The sequence below is a fragment of the Bemisia tabaci genome, chromosome 5 (genome assembly GCF_918797505.1).
Source record: "Bemisia tabaci chromosome 5, PGI_BMITA_v3".
Taxonomy (NCBI): Eukaryota; Metazoa; Arthropoda; class Insecta; order Hemiptera; family Aleyrodidae; genus Bemisia; species Bemisia tabaci.
The window spans coordinates 10,523,198-10,540,898 of NC_092797.1; the positions used below are offsets into that span (position 1 = coordinate 10,523,198).

At 37.1% G+C, this 17,701-nt stretch overlaps 1 protein-coding gene across 1 annotated transcript; it reads right to left on the minus strand.

Annotated features, from left to right (window-relative positions):
• Positions 1 to 745: 745 nt before the first annotated feature.
• On the minus strand, positions 746 to 12,224 carry LOC109034501 (uncharacterized). The gene is made up of 4 exons (XM_019047701.2): positions 12,020 to 12,224; positions 4,276 to 4,566; positions 2,823 to 3,111; positions 746 to 963 (listed from the first exon to the last, which is right to left on the minus strand). Exons 1-4 carry the CDS (start codon positions 12,029 to 12,031, stop codon positions 893 to 895), a joined length of 663 nt encoding a protein of 220 aa, XP_018903246.1. The 5' UTR covers positions 12,032 to 12,224; the 3' UTR covers positions 746 to 892.
• Positions 12,225 to 17,701: the final 5,477 nt, after the last annotated feature.

Below are 17,701 nucleotides of genomic sequence, written 5' to 3' on the forward strand. Positions count from 1 at the left end.
GAGCTTGGAGGAGGAGCGACTGTTAACTTTTTGCATAAATCATCTATTTTAATTAATCAGCGAAATTTTCACTCCAAAATATAATTTTGCAGGTTCTTTTACAGCACTTTTTGTTAACTTCTAGAGGAAATATCCATTCACCCTAGGCATACTTCCATTTATCCATTCAACATTCCATTAACATTCATTTAATCTCAACTTCAATTATTTTAATTTTCTTCCCTCTATCCCCCTCTATACCTCTTGAAAACATCTCTAGCAGTGAATCGTAGCGAATGATATGAATTGCAAAGTGATCTCACCGTTAAAGGTAATTGTTAACTACGGTAAAAATTCAATTTTTAGTGTGAATTCATCAGGGTTTTTTTCTTTTTTGCAAAGTGAGAAGTCTACAATTAAAACCTTTATAACGTGTGCTTGCTTTCATGTACCATAAATGAAATTTATTCATATTCATAAGATTAATATTCCCTTAGTCTTTATCATGGTCATATATTTTAAACTAAAGGAATAATAATCGAAAATATTATAAGTAAGTGAAAAAGCATAATTATTGGCAGCCATTATGAAAAACACGGCAGCAAGTTGACCCAAAAAGGGTCTATTTTGTTGTTTGCCTTTTCCTTGTGCGGGTTCAGTCTTAATTTTCAGGTGTATGTGTATGAAGCGTGGAATTTTAAAAATTAATTACCTGTATGATTATTCTAAAATCATGCGTTGAGGAAAAAAATGAAGAGAAAAATACTTATTTTGGGAGTGTTTTATATTGTTGTTATTCGACCACATTGTCCTCGAGCTTTGGTATTCACAAGATTTACAAAAGATGAAAGATATTACAACGCCAATGGTGATTGTAATGATTTGCAACGTAAATTTTACCCTAATGATGTTCCTATCTTCGATAGCCAGTTCCTTGTGGACCGAATCCTGGGCCTCCTGATGGATATCCAGCCTCTGGGCCTCCTGAAATGAGAGAAATAAAGTCTTTGAATAATCGGGAAATTAAAACCTTAAACAGTAACCATTTTTTTTAATTTTAAATTGTAAGAAATGGAGAATTGAATTACACTCTATATTCAAGAAATAATGAAAAATGGTCAGAATTATGGGTTGATTTACCTACTTTAAATATTCGAAAATGTAACACGTTTCTCTTTCTTTTTTCTTTTATTTTTTTTTGAAGACGGATGAGAAAAATTACGCAGACGGGTTTTTAAAATTAAAAACGGAAAATGATGTCGAGTTAGTGAGATATTATGTCATAAGTCTCAAATGTATTTGAGTCCATAAGAAAACATCTGAGAAAACGCCTTCAAATGTTTGCGCTACCAATAGCCAAGCACGTGTTTTGAGTGAGGCATCGTTCAGCATAGAAGGAGCTTTTAGACGGTTTTCTCATATCTTATTGCCGTTGAACTACAAATTTCATACGTTTGTCATTCGTGATTACAGTAGAAGATATTGCTATTGCTATTGCTATTGCTAATATTAGAATATTAACTTATTCTAATATTTTACTATCCCTTCTTTTGGCTCTACTGCTGAAAAGATGTATTGGTAAAAATAATGTGCTAAAAAATTAAATATAAGACAGAATGCCTGACCCTTCAACATCAAGTGGACGATAATGAGTAAAATTCGACAATTTTCAGCAAAATATACAGAACTTCATTCATTCTTTTTTTTTTATGTGAAAATTGTGTTACCTTCAACTGAAACTTTAATTCAATTATTTTTCATTTTCAAAGGATAAAGTTTTATAAGGATTATGATCTCAAAATGTAATATTTACTTTCAATTTGAAGGTGCCAATTAGCAACCTTAAGTCGTCCAGCAATCCAATTCGACTTAATATACTCGATTTTTACTGATTTATATTCCCACTGGCCTGTCACAGAATTATGAGAGCCCTCACCACAGCCTATCACCAGCATGGTGATAGTTTGAATTGTGAAATAGTGAACCCTCGAAAATTTTCTTTCCCGTGATTCGATCTTGGGACAAATCTCACGTAAACTTTTAGACAAGGCCTAATAAGCCATAGAGAAAAAAAGGAGGTTGTTGCATTTCGGGCATCTTCAACTTTTTTGATGAAGTAGGTCAATGAGGACGATTTTTATCGTCGATTTTCTTGGAAATGTTGTAGTTTATGGAAATAAATCATTCTATATAAAGTGCTTGGACTTAAATCGTTACTTGATTTAAGCAAAAAAATTGGAAATTATGGTCTATTTTTCATACTTCAAATTCCGGATTTTGCTTAAGTATATGTACCGACCTACGTAACGGAGTAAACAATACTCAAGAACAATAAAAACACACTAAATTACAAAAAACAAATGGGTATTCAAGGCTAAAGGAGACATAAAACAACCAGGACGTTTCGGGCCAATTTATTACATGCCCATTCTCAACTGGAAGAGAAGCTAAAAAATGTAAAAATTAAAACGAGAAAATGAGCATGCAACTGACCGAAGTTGGGATCAGTGCAAACTGATGTTTGCAACTGATGTTTGCAAACTGATGATGTTTGCACTCCTACCATGCTCATTTTCTCCTTTTAATTTTTACTTTTTTTAGCTTCTCTTCCAGTTGAGAATGGGCATGTAATAAATTGGCCCGAAACGTCCTGGTTGTTGTATGTCTCCTTTAGCCTTGTATACCCTATTGTTTTTTTGTATTTTAGTGCGTTTTTATTGTTGTCTGCATTCGGGCTATTGTGTCTCTCGCTCTTTTATCAATACTCAAGATGCAAACACCTCTTCCTCGTCTTAGCTTTCTCCATGCTAAAAAGCTAACCAAAATTATAGTTGAAGACGTACCGCCCGCAGGGTATCCTCCAGCTCCGGGTGGGGCACCACCACCGCCTCCACCACCGCCGCCACCCCCTCCGGCTGGACCGGGTGGTCCGGGAATGGCCTCCCCTTCGTATTTGACGTCAGCCATGTAGCCGTTCTCATCCGCCATGTACGTGACGATCTGCGTCCGACTGTCCGGCAGTAAAACTTTGTATTCGCCCATCACCTTCGTACCATCCGATTCTTCCTTCCGGGAGAACTCTGTCCCTGTTGCTGCGTCTTTCACTTCGTACTCGAAACTGTATGGCTCAGGCTGTGAACAAAAGTGAGGCGCACCGATTGATAATTTTTTTAGATGAGAAAAAGACGTAACTTACATGTAGAGTGGAAATTCAAAACCCGATAAGCGCTATCAGCGCTTCACACGGAAACAAATGAGTTAGGGGCTATCCTATCCCCTATAATTGTGTACCACCCCAATTTGTTTGCTGATATGGACATGATCAATTAATTTTGGTAGTACTCCAACTCAATTTGAGGTAGTAACACAACATTTGGGTCAGTAACATAATTTACTGGGGTATTAGACTACTTCGATTAATTAGGAATGTCCAAGTTGGGATTCAACCCCTGCCTCTTTTTTTCCGTGCATATTTGGAAATTCCCGCGTGCTTATGGCCACTTTGGGTTACTTTGAGTTAATTTTTTATTTAGGTCGAATCAACCCCTCTGATTGATCGATTGATTTTTTTTTTTTTTTAAATTGACCAAAACTAAAGTCAGGACCTCTAAGACATCTGGGGGTGGAGAGAGTGTCCTGTTAAACTAATATACTATTTGTTTTTGACAGGTCACTCAGAAGCTGCAATTTGCGAGTGGCTAAATGAATGAATGGATTGCGTTAAGTAGAAAGGAACCAAGCCACATCAGCTGTTGCCAAATTTAACTGGGCAATTTAATTTTTTACAAGAAAACGTTTTTGAGGACTCTTTTGAAAAGTTTAAAGAATGTGTTTTACTATGCAGAAAATTCACTGCTATTTGCACAAAAATCCGCACAACCGTTTTCATGTTAAAAAATTAAATTTCCCAGTTAAATTTGGCAATAGCTAATATGGCTTGGTTCCTTTCTGCTTAACGCGGTTCGAATAGATTTTTTTTTAAAAAAAAGAAGAAATTCAATTATGATAAAATGGACTGCATTTTACAATTTGGAACTAAAAATTTTGGCTCATTTGAAAAAACACGTATGTGCATAGGGAAACTAATGGCACATACGATGTTTTTAAACCGGGCCAAAATTTATAATTCCAAATTGCAAAATGCAGTCCAAATAATCATTTTCTTATCTCGTTTCCATCTTATTGTTTTGTGTGTGAATTGTAAAATAAAAAATAAGAGAATATTATTCACACACATTATTGGTGGCCTAAATGTAATTAGACTGATACTAGTCAATCAATTCTAATTCAGCTTACTTTTCCTCCCTCTTCACCACCGCCGCCTCCGCCACCTCCTCCACCCCCACCTCCAGGTGGGCCGCCTCCGCCAAAACTGGGGGGTTTCGGGCCTCCTGGCGGCGGAGGTTTGAACGAAGTCGATGGTTTAGCGCCGCCACCTCCTCCAGGTGGACCGTAAGAGGGTCCAGGTCGTGGTGCGCCGCCTCCACCGCCTCCCCCTCCCCCTGGAGGTAAATAAGAGGAGGCGGGCCTCTGTGCTTGTGTCAGGTTACATGCCACTATACTTGCGAGTATCAAGCCACAAAGAGCCTGAAAATAACAAATGAAATTTACAAGTTGACATTCACCCTGTGACCGACACTACCGACAGCCTCAAGAGAGGCCAAGGTTATCGAAGTTCAATACACTGGTGCCAGATTTTCCTATCAAAATTTGTTTTAATGTTTTGATTTTAATCATTTAATGTAGTTTCTTTCTACTATAGTCATATTCATAGATCTATCGATGGGAAAACGTGGGATAGATGTGTTACCTCAAAGCAATGTGTTAAAATCTTTAAGTGAAATTTTTGTTGGAACATTCATAAACAATTTTCTTTGGGTGATTTTTTTTTCAGAAGAAGTAAAGAAAATTTACGAAAAATTCCAGTAGAAACTGTTGGTTAGTTTTCTTTAAAAATAAAGCATTCGGGGAGGCTTGCGACGTCGTAATCTTGGATACACACTTATTGACTTTAGTCATTGTTATACGTCAGAGAAAAGTGTTTTTTTTACCGATGATCCTTCATTACTACATACATCAATATTTTTGGACCAAGTTGTGAACACGCAGGGTCTTTTTCAGAGGAGGAGATAAAATCAAGAGTTGTCGAAAAATCTTGCACACAACAATTGAGTGAAAAATTCCCGACAAAATTTAACTGATATCATGAAGCGGGTCTCTCCGTGCTATATGCGCATATAGAGTAAAACATTTTAAGAAAAATATTTCGAGGATTTTTTCAGTTCAATCACCTACCGTAACTCTTGGATAAGAACACGATAAAAAGATTCCTCGATCAGCCAAAGCCAACTTATAAAATAAATTTAGCTCCCTCTAGAATCTCACATTTAGAAAAGTGTGGTAAATGAAAATTATTGCAACTTTAAACTAAAATGAAGGGTCGAGAATTCGAGATATTGCAAAATGGAAAAGGGATAATAACAAAGTGGTTCCAATCTGATCATTTTACTCGTTTTTAAATCTAAATGTATCCAACAAAAGAATGTTTAGTGAAAAAAACTAAAACAATAAAAGAAAATCCCATTTTTTAATATTTTCGAGTCAAAAAAGAAGTTATTTAGTTGACCTCAAAAGGAATGCACCAAAGTGCAAGATGAAGATTGAATGTTTCGATAAAGAAAAAATAATGTGAATGAAAACGACAACACGGCGCATTCTTTGTCTCATCAGTGCGCGTTTACTACATTCTGATGTGAAGAAGGCATACGCACATTCATCACCCATCACTCCCCATCAACGAGTAAAAACATTCCTCCTTCACTTTCAGGACACTTAGTGAGTAATTGAAATTCGGTCAAGGTCCGTAGTTTTGTCACATGCTTTCTGCTCCTGGTTGAAGAGGTTTTGAAGGCTAAGTAAATACGGGACATTCTAACTGCATGCGCAATTCGATACAGCTAAACGGAACGCAAATATTTTAAAGTCGCTCCTCACTTTTCTTGAAATTTTTATAAAAAACAATTTAGGTAAAATCATTAGGTTTGACGCAAACTTCACGCTGAAGAAAACTTTTATGTATAATACCCGAGTAAAATGTCAAATTTCAAAGGTTTACACAAATTTGCATGAGAATCTATAAAGTTGTAATTTATTTTACGTTCTGTCATATCCAAAAATCTGTTAGGTAATATTAAAAGTTTCAATGATAATTACCATGTTTTTTATTCATGATTGCGAATTTACATTAATTACTTAGAATTTGAACATCCTTATAGTTAACACACATGCAAAATTTGATGCACCACTCAATTAGTATAATCCAAAATTATATGGAATGTTAATCTACATCCGCAGAGAATAGATGTCGACAAATCACAAAAACCTGTTCCTTAACCAAAATTTCACGCAAAATACGATTCAAGCGACAAAAATTACTGAAATTAACGCTTTACCAAGATATTTTATATTTTTGACGATTGATTTAAAATCTCCCGCTCACAAAAACGCAATTGTCTACGTGAGTCAAATCGCGCACTAAACGTTACCATAACTGTCCCTGTGACATGAAAATCTGGCAAAATCAATCTTGACGCTTTGTCTCGGCTTCAGCAAGTTATTTACAATTTGAACAATACAGGGTGAGAGATTAAAAATGCTCGATTGAGAAGCTTGCCGACACCGTTGTAGTATGCAATTGGACTCACGAACAGAATTGAGTTCCTTGTGACTGGGCAATTCAAATTTTCCGTGACAAGTGCAAAATAAAAACGTTTATATCTTAGTCAGGGGTTGATTTCAGTGAATTTTGATGCGAGAATCGTGTGATACGTGAAATTCTAAATATAGACCATGGATCAGAATGCTTAAATTCGTTCCTTGTCTAGTGGTCCATTCAATCTAAAAAAGCGAACATAGAAAACTTTCCTAACTTTTCTCAGAAAAAATGTTTTATCGGGAGGAACGAGGCAACGTTGGACCGCTCTTATGACGTCGATTACAACATGGGCTTTTTAAGCCCCGTTGTTCGATGCCGCGATTATCCTAACGCGAGTTCGAATAATCGCGCCGAACACGGTGCGGTCGGTGTCAAACTCATGTCAGCGCATGCAAGCCTTTAGGAATACTTCAAGCATCGCGCCAAACAGTGTGGTCACCATCAAACGTATATCAGCGCCTACAAGACTGCATGAATACCTCTCGCATTGCACCAATGGCAATGCGAGAGTTATTTGCGATAACTACTTGACCACGAGTATAGGCACACTGCCGCTAACTGGATTGAAGGCGCATCACATTGCGTTGTGCAGATGACTCGACACTCGACTGAGCTCCCTTCCTTGGCTTGCGCGACGCTAAAATCGTCGCAAAACTAGGACCACGCTTCATTTTTTTTGAGGATCCCCGCCCGGTTTTTACCACAATTAAAGGGTAAATAAGTATCCTAATTGCAACGATTCAGCAACTCGGATGATGTTTAAAAGATGCAGCGATTCTGGAACTTGATTCGCGTAAAAGTAATTTTTGTCTGTTAAAAAGAAAATAGAACGAACGAAAATATCGCGTCAAAAATTTGTGATTTTATTCCAAATCACTCCAAGAATTCCTCGAAAACTTCTAAAAAAACTGCATGTAGCTTTTTGAAAACAAATTGATTAAAAATAAAAAAATGAACAAAATTTAATGAAAAAAAAAATACTTCGTTTTTTTCTCAAAGGAGGTATTCCATGTAAAAAAGAACATTTTACACTGTAAGTATTCAATCTAGTTGAAGTTGCTACTTGCTCCATAACGAAGGAACGCACAAAATCCCCCAAAGAATTAGAGCTAAAGAAGATGGAAAGCGTTGCGAGGAAGTGTTGTTCTCCGTCTCGGATTTCATCACCTCGTGATAAATACAACGATTAGGTGATAGATTACCACCTTAGTCGCTCTCAAAGCTCAGCTGTTCTTCGGAGGAGGAAGTGTACCGACTCGTTAAATACATGTCAGAGGCTTAAATGGAATTAAACGCACCGACAAATCAATTCTACAATTTCTAATCGCAAATTATAAATCTCGCGAGGATGTCCGTTTATGAGCGGATATGTAAATTTCAAATTACGACTTGTCACAAAGACTTGAGATAAGAGATTTCTCCGTTACTTACTTCTATTGCTTTATTTTATCACTGCTTATCATTTATTGTTTCTGCAATAACTATTAGCTTAAAAAATGATACAATAATTCCTATTGGGTTATTTATCTTTTTTGGAAGTGAGCTCAACCATAAGCAATGATGTCGTACTTATGAAATTAGTCGAATTCCAATAATATTTGTCTTGTAAGATACGTGCAAATCTATTTGCCTCTTTATAGAGATATAATCTACTTTTACGCAAAAAGATATTAGGTCTAATGTCTTAAAAAAAGACAGATTACCGTCATTTCAGATATTCCGGCAAAGGCTTCTATTGATTTCGTGATGACGAAAGTTATGACAAACTCCGCCCATATACACAAACTGAATCACCGAGTCAGAGGCTTTTTACGACTACTTTCCTTTCTACAAGCAGTTAGAAAAGTAGCGAGAAAATTTACTGATAGTGCAATTCGAAAACCACTCCCAACTCAGTTTTCCCAAAAATGCGATTTGGTGCGTTTTTAATAAAACCAGTCCTTATTAAAATTGAGCCAACGGGTCAGAAACTTAAACGAACGGCTAGAAAAAATAGCAAGAAAATTTACGGACATTGTAATTCAAAACCACTCCCAATTAATTTTTCCCTGAAATGCGACTTAATGTCATTCTGTTAAGCTTGGTCCGTATTCAAACTGAACCATTGGGTTAGAGAGTTAAACGAGCAGTTAGACAAAATAGCAAGAAAATTTTTGGATGGATACATTCTGAACAACTCACAACTCAATTTTTTCCAAAATACTACTCGTCCCGTTTCTATTACACTATCCACATTGAAACCAAACCATTGGGTCAGAAACTTAAACGAGTGGTTAGAAAAAAAAAAACTTTACGTATAGTTTAATTCAAAAACACTTCCAAGTCTCAGTTTTGATGACAAAAATTAACCGTGAGCTATATGTGAGTTGGTGCAAGTTTTATAAGAAGCAAATTTAAACAATTCGATGTACAGAACTTGAGCGGAAACTAACAAGACTATGTTCCGTCAACTTTCCTCCTACTTTTTTTTTGGATAAGAGGTTCATTTGCGATGGATGTATCATTTGCGAAAGTCATTCCCAGTCATTTTACTAACGCCCGGTAGTCATATCATTTCTTTTGATGCTTGCAGGTATCTGACAGAGTCTGGTAAAAAAAAAAAAGTTTAGGAACGTTTCTAGGAAAACAAAAGCTGAGCTATTATCCGACTTTACAAATGTGTGCGATGAGTGCGACTCAGTAGTGCAAGGATTGCATATATTTGTAAAGTCGGCTAATACCTCAACTTTTGTTTTTGCAATATGAGTAGCGGAAAACCGAAAAATCTTGCCACTAGGAAAATTGGTGCATTCCCGATGATCATTAACGACCAGGAGAATCGGCCGTTTTTACCTTTTTTTCTCTCAGTGAGAAGTAATATTTACCTCGACAACTTGATTTGTCTTCTCCAATTAATAGAACCGAAGAAGCATACCTCCCCGCAATAAGCAAGCGCAAGCTCCAATAAAAGTAAAAGTGAATCGTTTGACTCGTGTAATTGGCGGACGTTCGCATCTTGCTTGTTTTACACGCTTAGCTGAATTTGCCGGAGTAAATTTACATACTGATTGTGAGCCGGAGAACTCTTACGTAGCTGATCTCACTCAGATTGCATTTTGCAATCTTACCCAGCTCGTAATATACAAATAAGCTGGTAAGAAAAATTATTACCAAAAAAATATAACTAAAATGATGATAATGATAATGTTGTAATTGATAAGCTGGAAATCAATGTAACACAGGGTATGTTTCCTCACTGAAAAGAGGGAAGCACATTTGAAACACACAAGTTTTCACTCGGATTTAAGACCAATTTCTTATTTTTTTTTATTTTTTTTGTGAAAAAATAAGGTAATCAAGCGTGAGTTAAAAACACATGCAATCTTCCTCCCGGTAAAATGAATACTTGTATTACTTCACTTGCGTTTGCATTGACCTCACATCTACTTGCGATTCCATGTAAATTTATTTCTGAAAAAGTTTGAGCTAAAAATATTATATAAAAATTAGCTACCTAATTGGTTCATTGAACCTTAAAAGGCAGAATTAAAATCGAATCATATTTTTTATAGTAGCTCCTTTTAATTTTCTATATTTTTTTGGATCAGTCAAAATATTTTCAGTTATCAAGTCATAATTGAATGTAATTAATACTTTTTCATGATTTAATTATGATATTGATTTGTAGCTAAACTAATTGAGAACCTGAAAAAATTTCAAAATTAACTTGCAATTCACGGATTGTCATATTATTATTTGTAATTAAATAAGTCAATTAAAACTTATCACTCGCGGAGAGGAAAAATCAAGAAATCAACACACCGTAGTCTAATCGGCTATTGGAAACATTAATCTCGTTCCCGAATTTTGAACGTTAGGTTCATAAAAACAAGTATCTTCCTCTGATGCACGACTAGAAAAATCTGTGAAGAACAATTTAGAATATTGCAAAAGTATGCCATGAAGCTTTTTTTTTCTAATGACCTTGAAGTTGAAATTGATTAAAACAAAACATGCTATCCTCTCAATCACATGTTTGATTTGAAAATGTTTTATGTGTCCAGTGTGTTTTTTTGTAAAATTTTGATGAGAAGGAATTTTTTGTGATGCGTGGTCCTGAACTTTTTGTATCACTCCTTGTCAATTTAGTGAGAAATATTATTCATGCAGTCTTTTCAGCTTGCACAGAGATACCCTTGAATTAAAAATTGGTCTTAATTTTTCACTAGATTATATGACTCAGGGAATCCGAGGTGATATCAAGCACAGGATTCAGTTGTGCTTATGTTTTGTCAATAACTGAATTTATTTGATCAGGTGAACATTGAAGTGTTCACTTAAACGAAATTGACGTAGGAAGTAGCGAATATTCTGACTCATAATATTTAATTTTATTTTGAAGAGATGCCTTAAACCTTTCATTTGTTGAATTACATTATTGAAATTTTAAAATTTTACTTCTGTTTAAATAAAGTCAGCATTTTTTACTTCCAAGGGAATACGATTTTCCTTATAGGTCTTGAGAGGCATACAAATCCTATGGAAGCTCACATTCTTTTCTCGTGATCGCATGGAACCTTTTTAAAGATGACACGGCATTCCTGAATTTTTTCCAACGTATAACCACACCAGATCGAAAAAGAAAAGAAAAACTGATTGTCATCCCGAAAGTTAAAAAAGTTTACAAAATTTTCTAAAGACATTATGAATTAACTGTCACAACAGCTAATTAAACAGCCTGAGATGCTAAGTAACTGCTTCTGTTAAAATTTTCGGGGTAGCAACTGGAGTAAATTTTTTCCCAGATCACATTTTGCCCTCAAGAAACCTGAATGTTACGAGTGTGAAACGGAATCTTTTATTTTTGTGGAGTGAGATCCGCACGTACACAGCGGAAGCAACTCTTCCAAAGCATGAACTCAACTCTTACGGGGTGGATTGCACTCGTTTCCTGGGGAGCAAAACAGGTTCCTGAGTGACATTCACTCCACTTTGCATGCTAAAATTTCTAACAGTAAAAATCTTCAACTTCATTCAACTTCATTTTGTGTCAAGAAACCATTTCTTGCTCATGTGTAAAAGCACTTGAGTGCAAAGGAATAAAAAAAAAACACCCTAAAATTTCCGATCTTAAAAAATAAAAATGCAGTTTTCCAGGTATTCCTATTTTTCACCATAGCTGATAGGATTTACACCAAAAAAAATTTCATGAAAATTGCACATCTTTCCGAACCACCACACAAAATCCACCCCTGCGCCGCCTTAAAATCCGTTTTTCATCCCTAAAAAACACTAAATAAAAAGCAGAACACAAAACTCAACCGGACAAAAGGATCGGCTACGAACCTTATGCCTCATGCTCGAGGTCCTGAACTGATGGAAAAACCACAAAACTTTTCAACACATCCGCACTGGGACCGGGCTGGCGATTGTCTAAGGCCGGCAAAGGACTGATGGACGTTTCAGTGGGCGTGTAAGTATATATACCTTCGGGTTGACAATCGGGTAATCGTGTTAACAGGGTAGAAAGATTCCTCCTGACTTACACAACTCGGGGACCGGGACCCCGGTACCCGGCGTCACTTGAAAAAGTTGCATCCCAGTCGCTTTAAAAGTCGTGCAACCTCCACTACAAGAGCATCACGTATGCGGCGTCATTACACACACCACTCTTTCTAAATCCGTTCCTTTTCCCGCTCCTCCTCCGTTATCGCCGTCTTTTGCAGCTCATTTAACTATCCCCGACCCAGCCCCGGGAAAACCTCAACGGCGGCTGATATTTGTCAACACTCCGGACGGTCTCGCCAGTCTACAGGGTGTTCACTGTTCCGAGACCTCGAATTCCACCGAGTATTTTTTCACCCCCACACCATCCACTTTCTACCCTCATGCTCATTTTTGACCAATTATTACTCCCATATACAGCCCTCAGCTTCTATTTTAATTTTAGTCAATGGCTGACTCCATCCACTGAATTTCAAAAATAACCGATCCTTGACCTTGGGGGCCGAATTTTATCGGCTCTTTCACACGGAGTGCAACATTCATCGATGAGTCCAAACCACACCACCGGCAAATCAGAAGCGCTAAGCCGGACTTAAGTGCAGTCGAGACCCGTCCTAGTTATATAAGTCCTAAGCATAGTGGAAGGACCGACAAAATTCGGCCCCAGGTTTTACCAGATGTCACCCCCAAGAAACTCACCAATCTGTAAGAACTGGCTTTTGTTTGTCTCTCCACCGTACTTAAATATACTTAGGAGATGTCTTGACTGCCCTTAAGTTTGACTTAGTGCTTCTGATTAGCTGGTGGTAGGGTTTGGATTCATCGATGGATGTTGCACCTCTATGTGAGAAGCCGAAAAAATTCGGCCACTGCGCTGATTTTTTTAAAATTAAAAAGTAATGAAAAAGAATGCGCGGAGAAAACCTATCAGTGCCCTTGATGAGTCAAAATGAGACCAGGTGTAGACTCTTTGAAACCAAGAGAAAGGTTTAGTCAAACAGTCAGAAGTGTATATCTGAAATGAAAATAACTTTACTTCCAAAGAGCCAATTATCAATAAATCTAGCCCCTCCAATCCACAAAGTTTCAAGAACTTTGAATCCTCTTTTTCCTCTCCGTATTTTCTTAAGATAAAAATGTGTTCAAACTCAAAGCAATGATTAGTTTGAGAGTTGCCTTTATTTTAATGCTTTTCTAAAGAGGAACGAGAGATAGTGATGTTGACTTTCAAAATACATTGAATTGCTTTCAATTTGATATATATATTAAAATCTGATTTCAAAATCTGAAAAATATAAATGTACCAAAAAAAATTTATCGGGCAAGACCTTCCTAAAACAAATTGGAATACATATATTTTGCAATTGGACGTATTTCTGCCAAACGGAACTAATGTGCATTAAGACATAAGCCCTTAGAATCATAAGATTATATGCATAACAGGGCTCACGACATAATGCACGTAGTTCCGTTTGGTAGTGGTACGCCCAATTAGGAACTACAATATCTGACTCATCTGAGAAACAACATGCGAGCCATTAGTTTCCCCATACACATAGATGTTGTTATGTATGAGCTAGAAATTGTTGTTCTTCATTTTGTGTGTTAAGTTGGAACACCCTGTAGAAGTTTGATAAAACACTGATTTGCTGAACCCTCTGGAGCGGCATCTTGGGTCGGATTTGTCATGATAGTGATTCGTTGCTCCTCCTGCGCATTGTTAATCGTTCCCTTAAATGGAAATTGTGTGCGCTACAGATTCTATCATTGTCATGAGCAAATTGAAGAAAATGAATAATTTTAAGGGAGCAGTAACTGATGAGACAGAGGCTACCTACAAAGTTACACGGATCATTTTCGATAGTCCCCTTCACTGTGCTTATCGCGAATCGAATTTAACCGTAAGTAAAATGAACGATTTTAACCAGATTTACCATAAATATATTCCACGTTGCCTAATTTTCTCTTATTTAATATATTTTTAAATGGAAAAGCAAGTAGAATTCTACACCTAACTTTCTAGGAAGAAAAGTATCCGTAAGGTCCGTTTCGGGGCCAAAATTATCTGAATTTCCTTATCTTTGCGAGTTTTTGCTTATTAAATGCCTATTCTTTACGTAATGCGTCTAAATTTGGTCATTTTTGGTCTCATTTTGGTACTATTACTGGCTTAAGCATGAGTTTAAAGGCTGATTCTAGCGTAAAATGTGGACTGAAACCCGCAAACCCGCAAACTCGCAAAACCCATATTTTTCGCTAAAATCGGCTTTCGACCCGTGTATAGGCAAATAATGGATCTGAATGGAGACAAAAAATGAGCAACTCATTATGCATTTCGGAAAATATAGGCCCTCAATGAGCAAAAATCGTCTAGTTGAGGTTTAGAGCCCAAATTCGGCCCTTATCCATAAACCTCCCATGAGATTTTCTGTGACTTGCGCTGATGAAATAAACGTTTATCTATCTCTGTGTCATTTTTTGTCGAAGCAGGGTTGACCTACTTTAAATTCCTGTTTTAAAAGGTGAAATTCTACTATTTTCCCCCCAATAAACTAAACCAAGGAATAGTGAAGCATCTTGATGCATTTTGCAAGGTTCGATCCCAGTGGCATCGCACTGGCTCCAGCAATTCTTCATTTCAAGGCCACTGAAAACACACCACCCCGTGGGAGAAACATTTTAGTTCGCAGAAAATTCCACGCCACGCTCGCCAGTGACATACGACCAAGTGGTGCGCAAACCTTGAGCAAAGGATCGCACTGTTACCAGAATGTGCCACCGAACTTTCCCCAGGAGCAACTTCAGATTCCATTCAATTGTCCCTCCAGAGCCGCACCGCACAGTAGAACGAGCTATTAGAAGAAGTTTGACATCAAATTTTAGGCTAAAATTTCAAATTTTGAGGTTTTTACCGTCACGAATTTAATTTCAACAGGTGTTTCTGAAAGCAAATTTAACGAAAAAACCAGCTGAATCACATTTAACCTTATTTGTTTCGTATTTTCAAAAATAAAAGCTTTCAAAATTGCTATATTTTGTCCCTCTTCTCCCATTTACTCGTTCCATTGTTCCTCCTGCGGGCTAATTATTGAAATTTATAGACAAAGCTATGGACAAAGAAACCACGGGGAGTATGGAGCAATCCTATTGGTTGAAATATGTGGTTCTTGTAGACTAAGGGTGTAAATGATGGACTAACATTAGGGTATCTCATGAGTTATCATTAGTTAGTCTATTATCTACCTGCTGGGTGTTTCTGAAGGAAAATCTCACGGAGGAACCAGGAGCGTTACATTTAAACTTTCTTGTTTCATATTTTCGAAAATATTTAAGCTTGCAAAGTTGCTAAATTTTGTACAATTCTCCCATTGACTCGTTCACTGAAAAAAAAGGATGCTGGCTTAACAATCTGGATGTAAAACAGCATGTGCGACAAATTACAAAACGCTGAGTTAACCGCCACAGCAATTAGCTTTAACATCTTGATATTGCTAAAGTAACTGCTGTGGCTGTTAACTAGGCGTTTTGTGAGTTGTCGCACACTTTTTAACATCCAGAATATTAAGTAAGCATCCTTTTTTTCGGTGTTCCACTGTGCGCCGCTTAAAACACCAGATTCACGACCTTTCAGCCCCTCTCTCAATAAACTACGGAGACAATTCTCCGCCGAACAACCCGTGCGACCGTGCGTCCTCAATCATAACAATTCCTAGTTTTACGACTCCAGCGGTGGCTTGCGATTCCTCTGTGCACGACTCGCGTCACATATAAGGTGCCAAATCATCTCGGTTTTTTTTTGAGACTCCCGTTTCCAACGAGGACTTATCGGTGCGGTTCGGCAACCCTGCATCGGATGCTTAGCTTGAGTAATGTACTTATGAGATGAGGTCTGTCCTAATTGTATTGCCATTATGGTAATTCATGTAAATAATACATTGATTAGGTTGCAACGTGAATGACGATATAATACTTACCACGGAGTGATTTAACGAGTTTTCATCTTTCTAAGGATCGCACCCTGATTTTTTCTTCTTTTATAATGGTAACGTTAGAGTAATATGTATAGATTGAAAAGAGATAAATGATAAAATATAGGTGGGTCCGTTTTCAATTTCTCTTTCGTTATTTTTTTTTTCGATTTCTGAGGGTTAAATGGCATTTTTATTTGTAAAGTGGAGATCATACTCCTATTCCGGACCAACAAACCCCTCATCTCTGTTGTATTAAGTTCGGAGACTCATTAGTTGGTTCCTGGTACTTGACACAGCATCCCTACGGATTTAGAGTGCTCCTCATAAATCATTTTGCCTCTTCATGCGTTGTTTCAAAGTCAAGCTGACCACGTAACAACACATGTGATGGGACATCAGCTATTACCCCCGTCACCTCATCTTGATAGCTAAAAAGTGCCTATCTTAATTGCTTATTATGTATACTATTACAAGTAGGCTGCTACGCGGCCGCCAACCACTGCGAAAAACTACACGTAAAAAATAGTCAAAACAACCACGTTTATGTTATTTAAGAGATGAATGGTTGGTTGGTTGGTTGGTTGGTAGAAACGTTTATTTGGTGCTTTTAACATTTGAGCCATCAACCTTAGAGGAGAGATCAAAATAGTGAGAATCAAAAGCCAACGTATGCATGCCAAAGGAAGCATATTCATCGATTGCAATGTCATGCCACTTTTTATGTTTTATTTTTAAACACCGTTTTTAAAAAGCTACACACAGTTTTTCCACGAATTTTCCGAAATGATCTCGAATATAAGCATCGAAAATTTCGACGCGATATTTTTGATCATTCTATTTTATTCATGTGACAAAAAAAAAAAAAATTAAATATCCTCCGAGTTTCTGAATCATTACAGCGAGGACACATATTTTCTCTTTACTTATGGTAAAAACCGGAGCAGAGAGTCAAAAATGATGACACTAAATCCTAGTTTAACGGTGGCTTTAGCGTCGCGCGTGCCAGGGAATAAGGGAACGCGGTGGAGTCATCTTTGCAGTGTGACGCGCCTTCCATTCGGCTAGCTGCAATATGCCTACCCTCATGGTCGAATAGTTATCTCGTTACGCCTGCCGTAAAGATACGAAAAATCGACGCCTGCACGCGGAAAAAAAGTGTTCTCGTCGCCGATTGCAAAGTTGTAAATCTCTACTCATGTTTTATTTTTATTTAATTTTTTTTTTTAAAAAAAAGGTACACACAATTTTTTTTAGAAGTTTCCGAGAAAAATCCGGAATGATTTGAAATAAAATAATGCGAAATTTTCGTTCGTTCTGTTTTCTTTTTATTAAACCAAAATTAATCACACGCAAATCAAGTTTCAGAATGACGGCATCGTTTAACATCGTCCGAGTTTCGTCAAAAAAAATGACGCGTGGGCCTAGATTTGCAGCGATTTTAGTGTCGCGGAAGCTAGGGAACGGAGCTAAGTCGAGGTCGAGTCATCCCCACAGTGTGAGACGTCTTCAATCAGTTAGCGGCAATGTGTCTGCACATGTAGTCAAATAGTTA

Coding starts and splice junctions, on each gene's coding strand:
- LOC109034501 (XM_019047701.2), bottom strand. Junction 3,112..4,275: donor GTGGTGAAGAGGGAGGAAAA/GTAAGCTGAATT, acceptor TTTTGTTCACAG/CCTGAGCCATACAGTTTCGA. Junction 964..2,822: donor TGGAGGATACCCTGCGGGCG/GTACGTCTTCAA, acceptor CTCTCATTTCAG/GAGGCCCAGAGGCTGGATAT.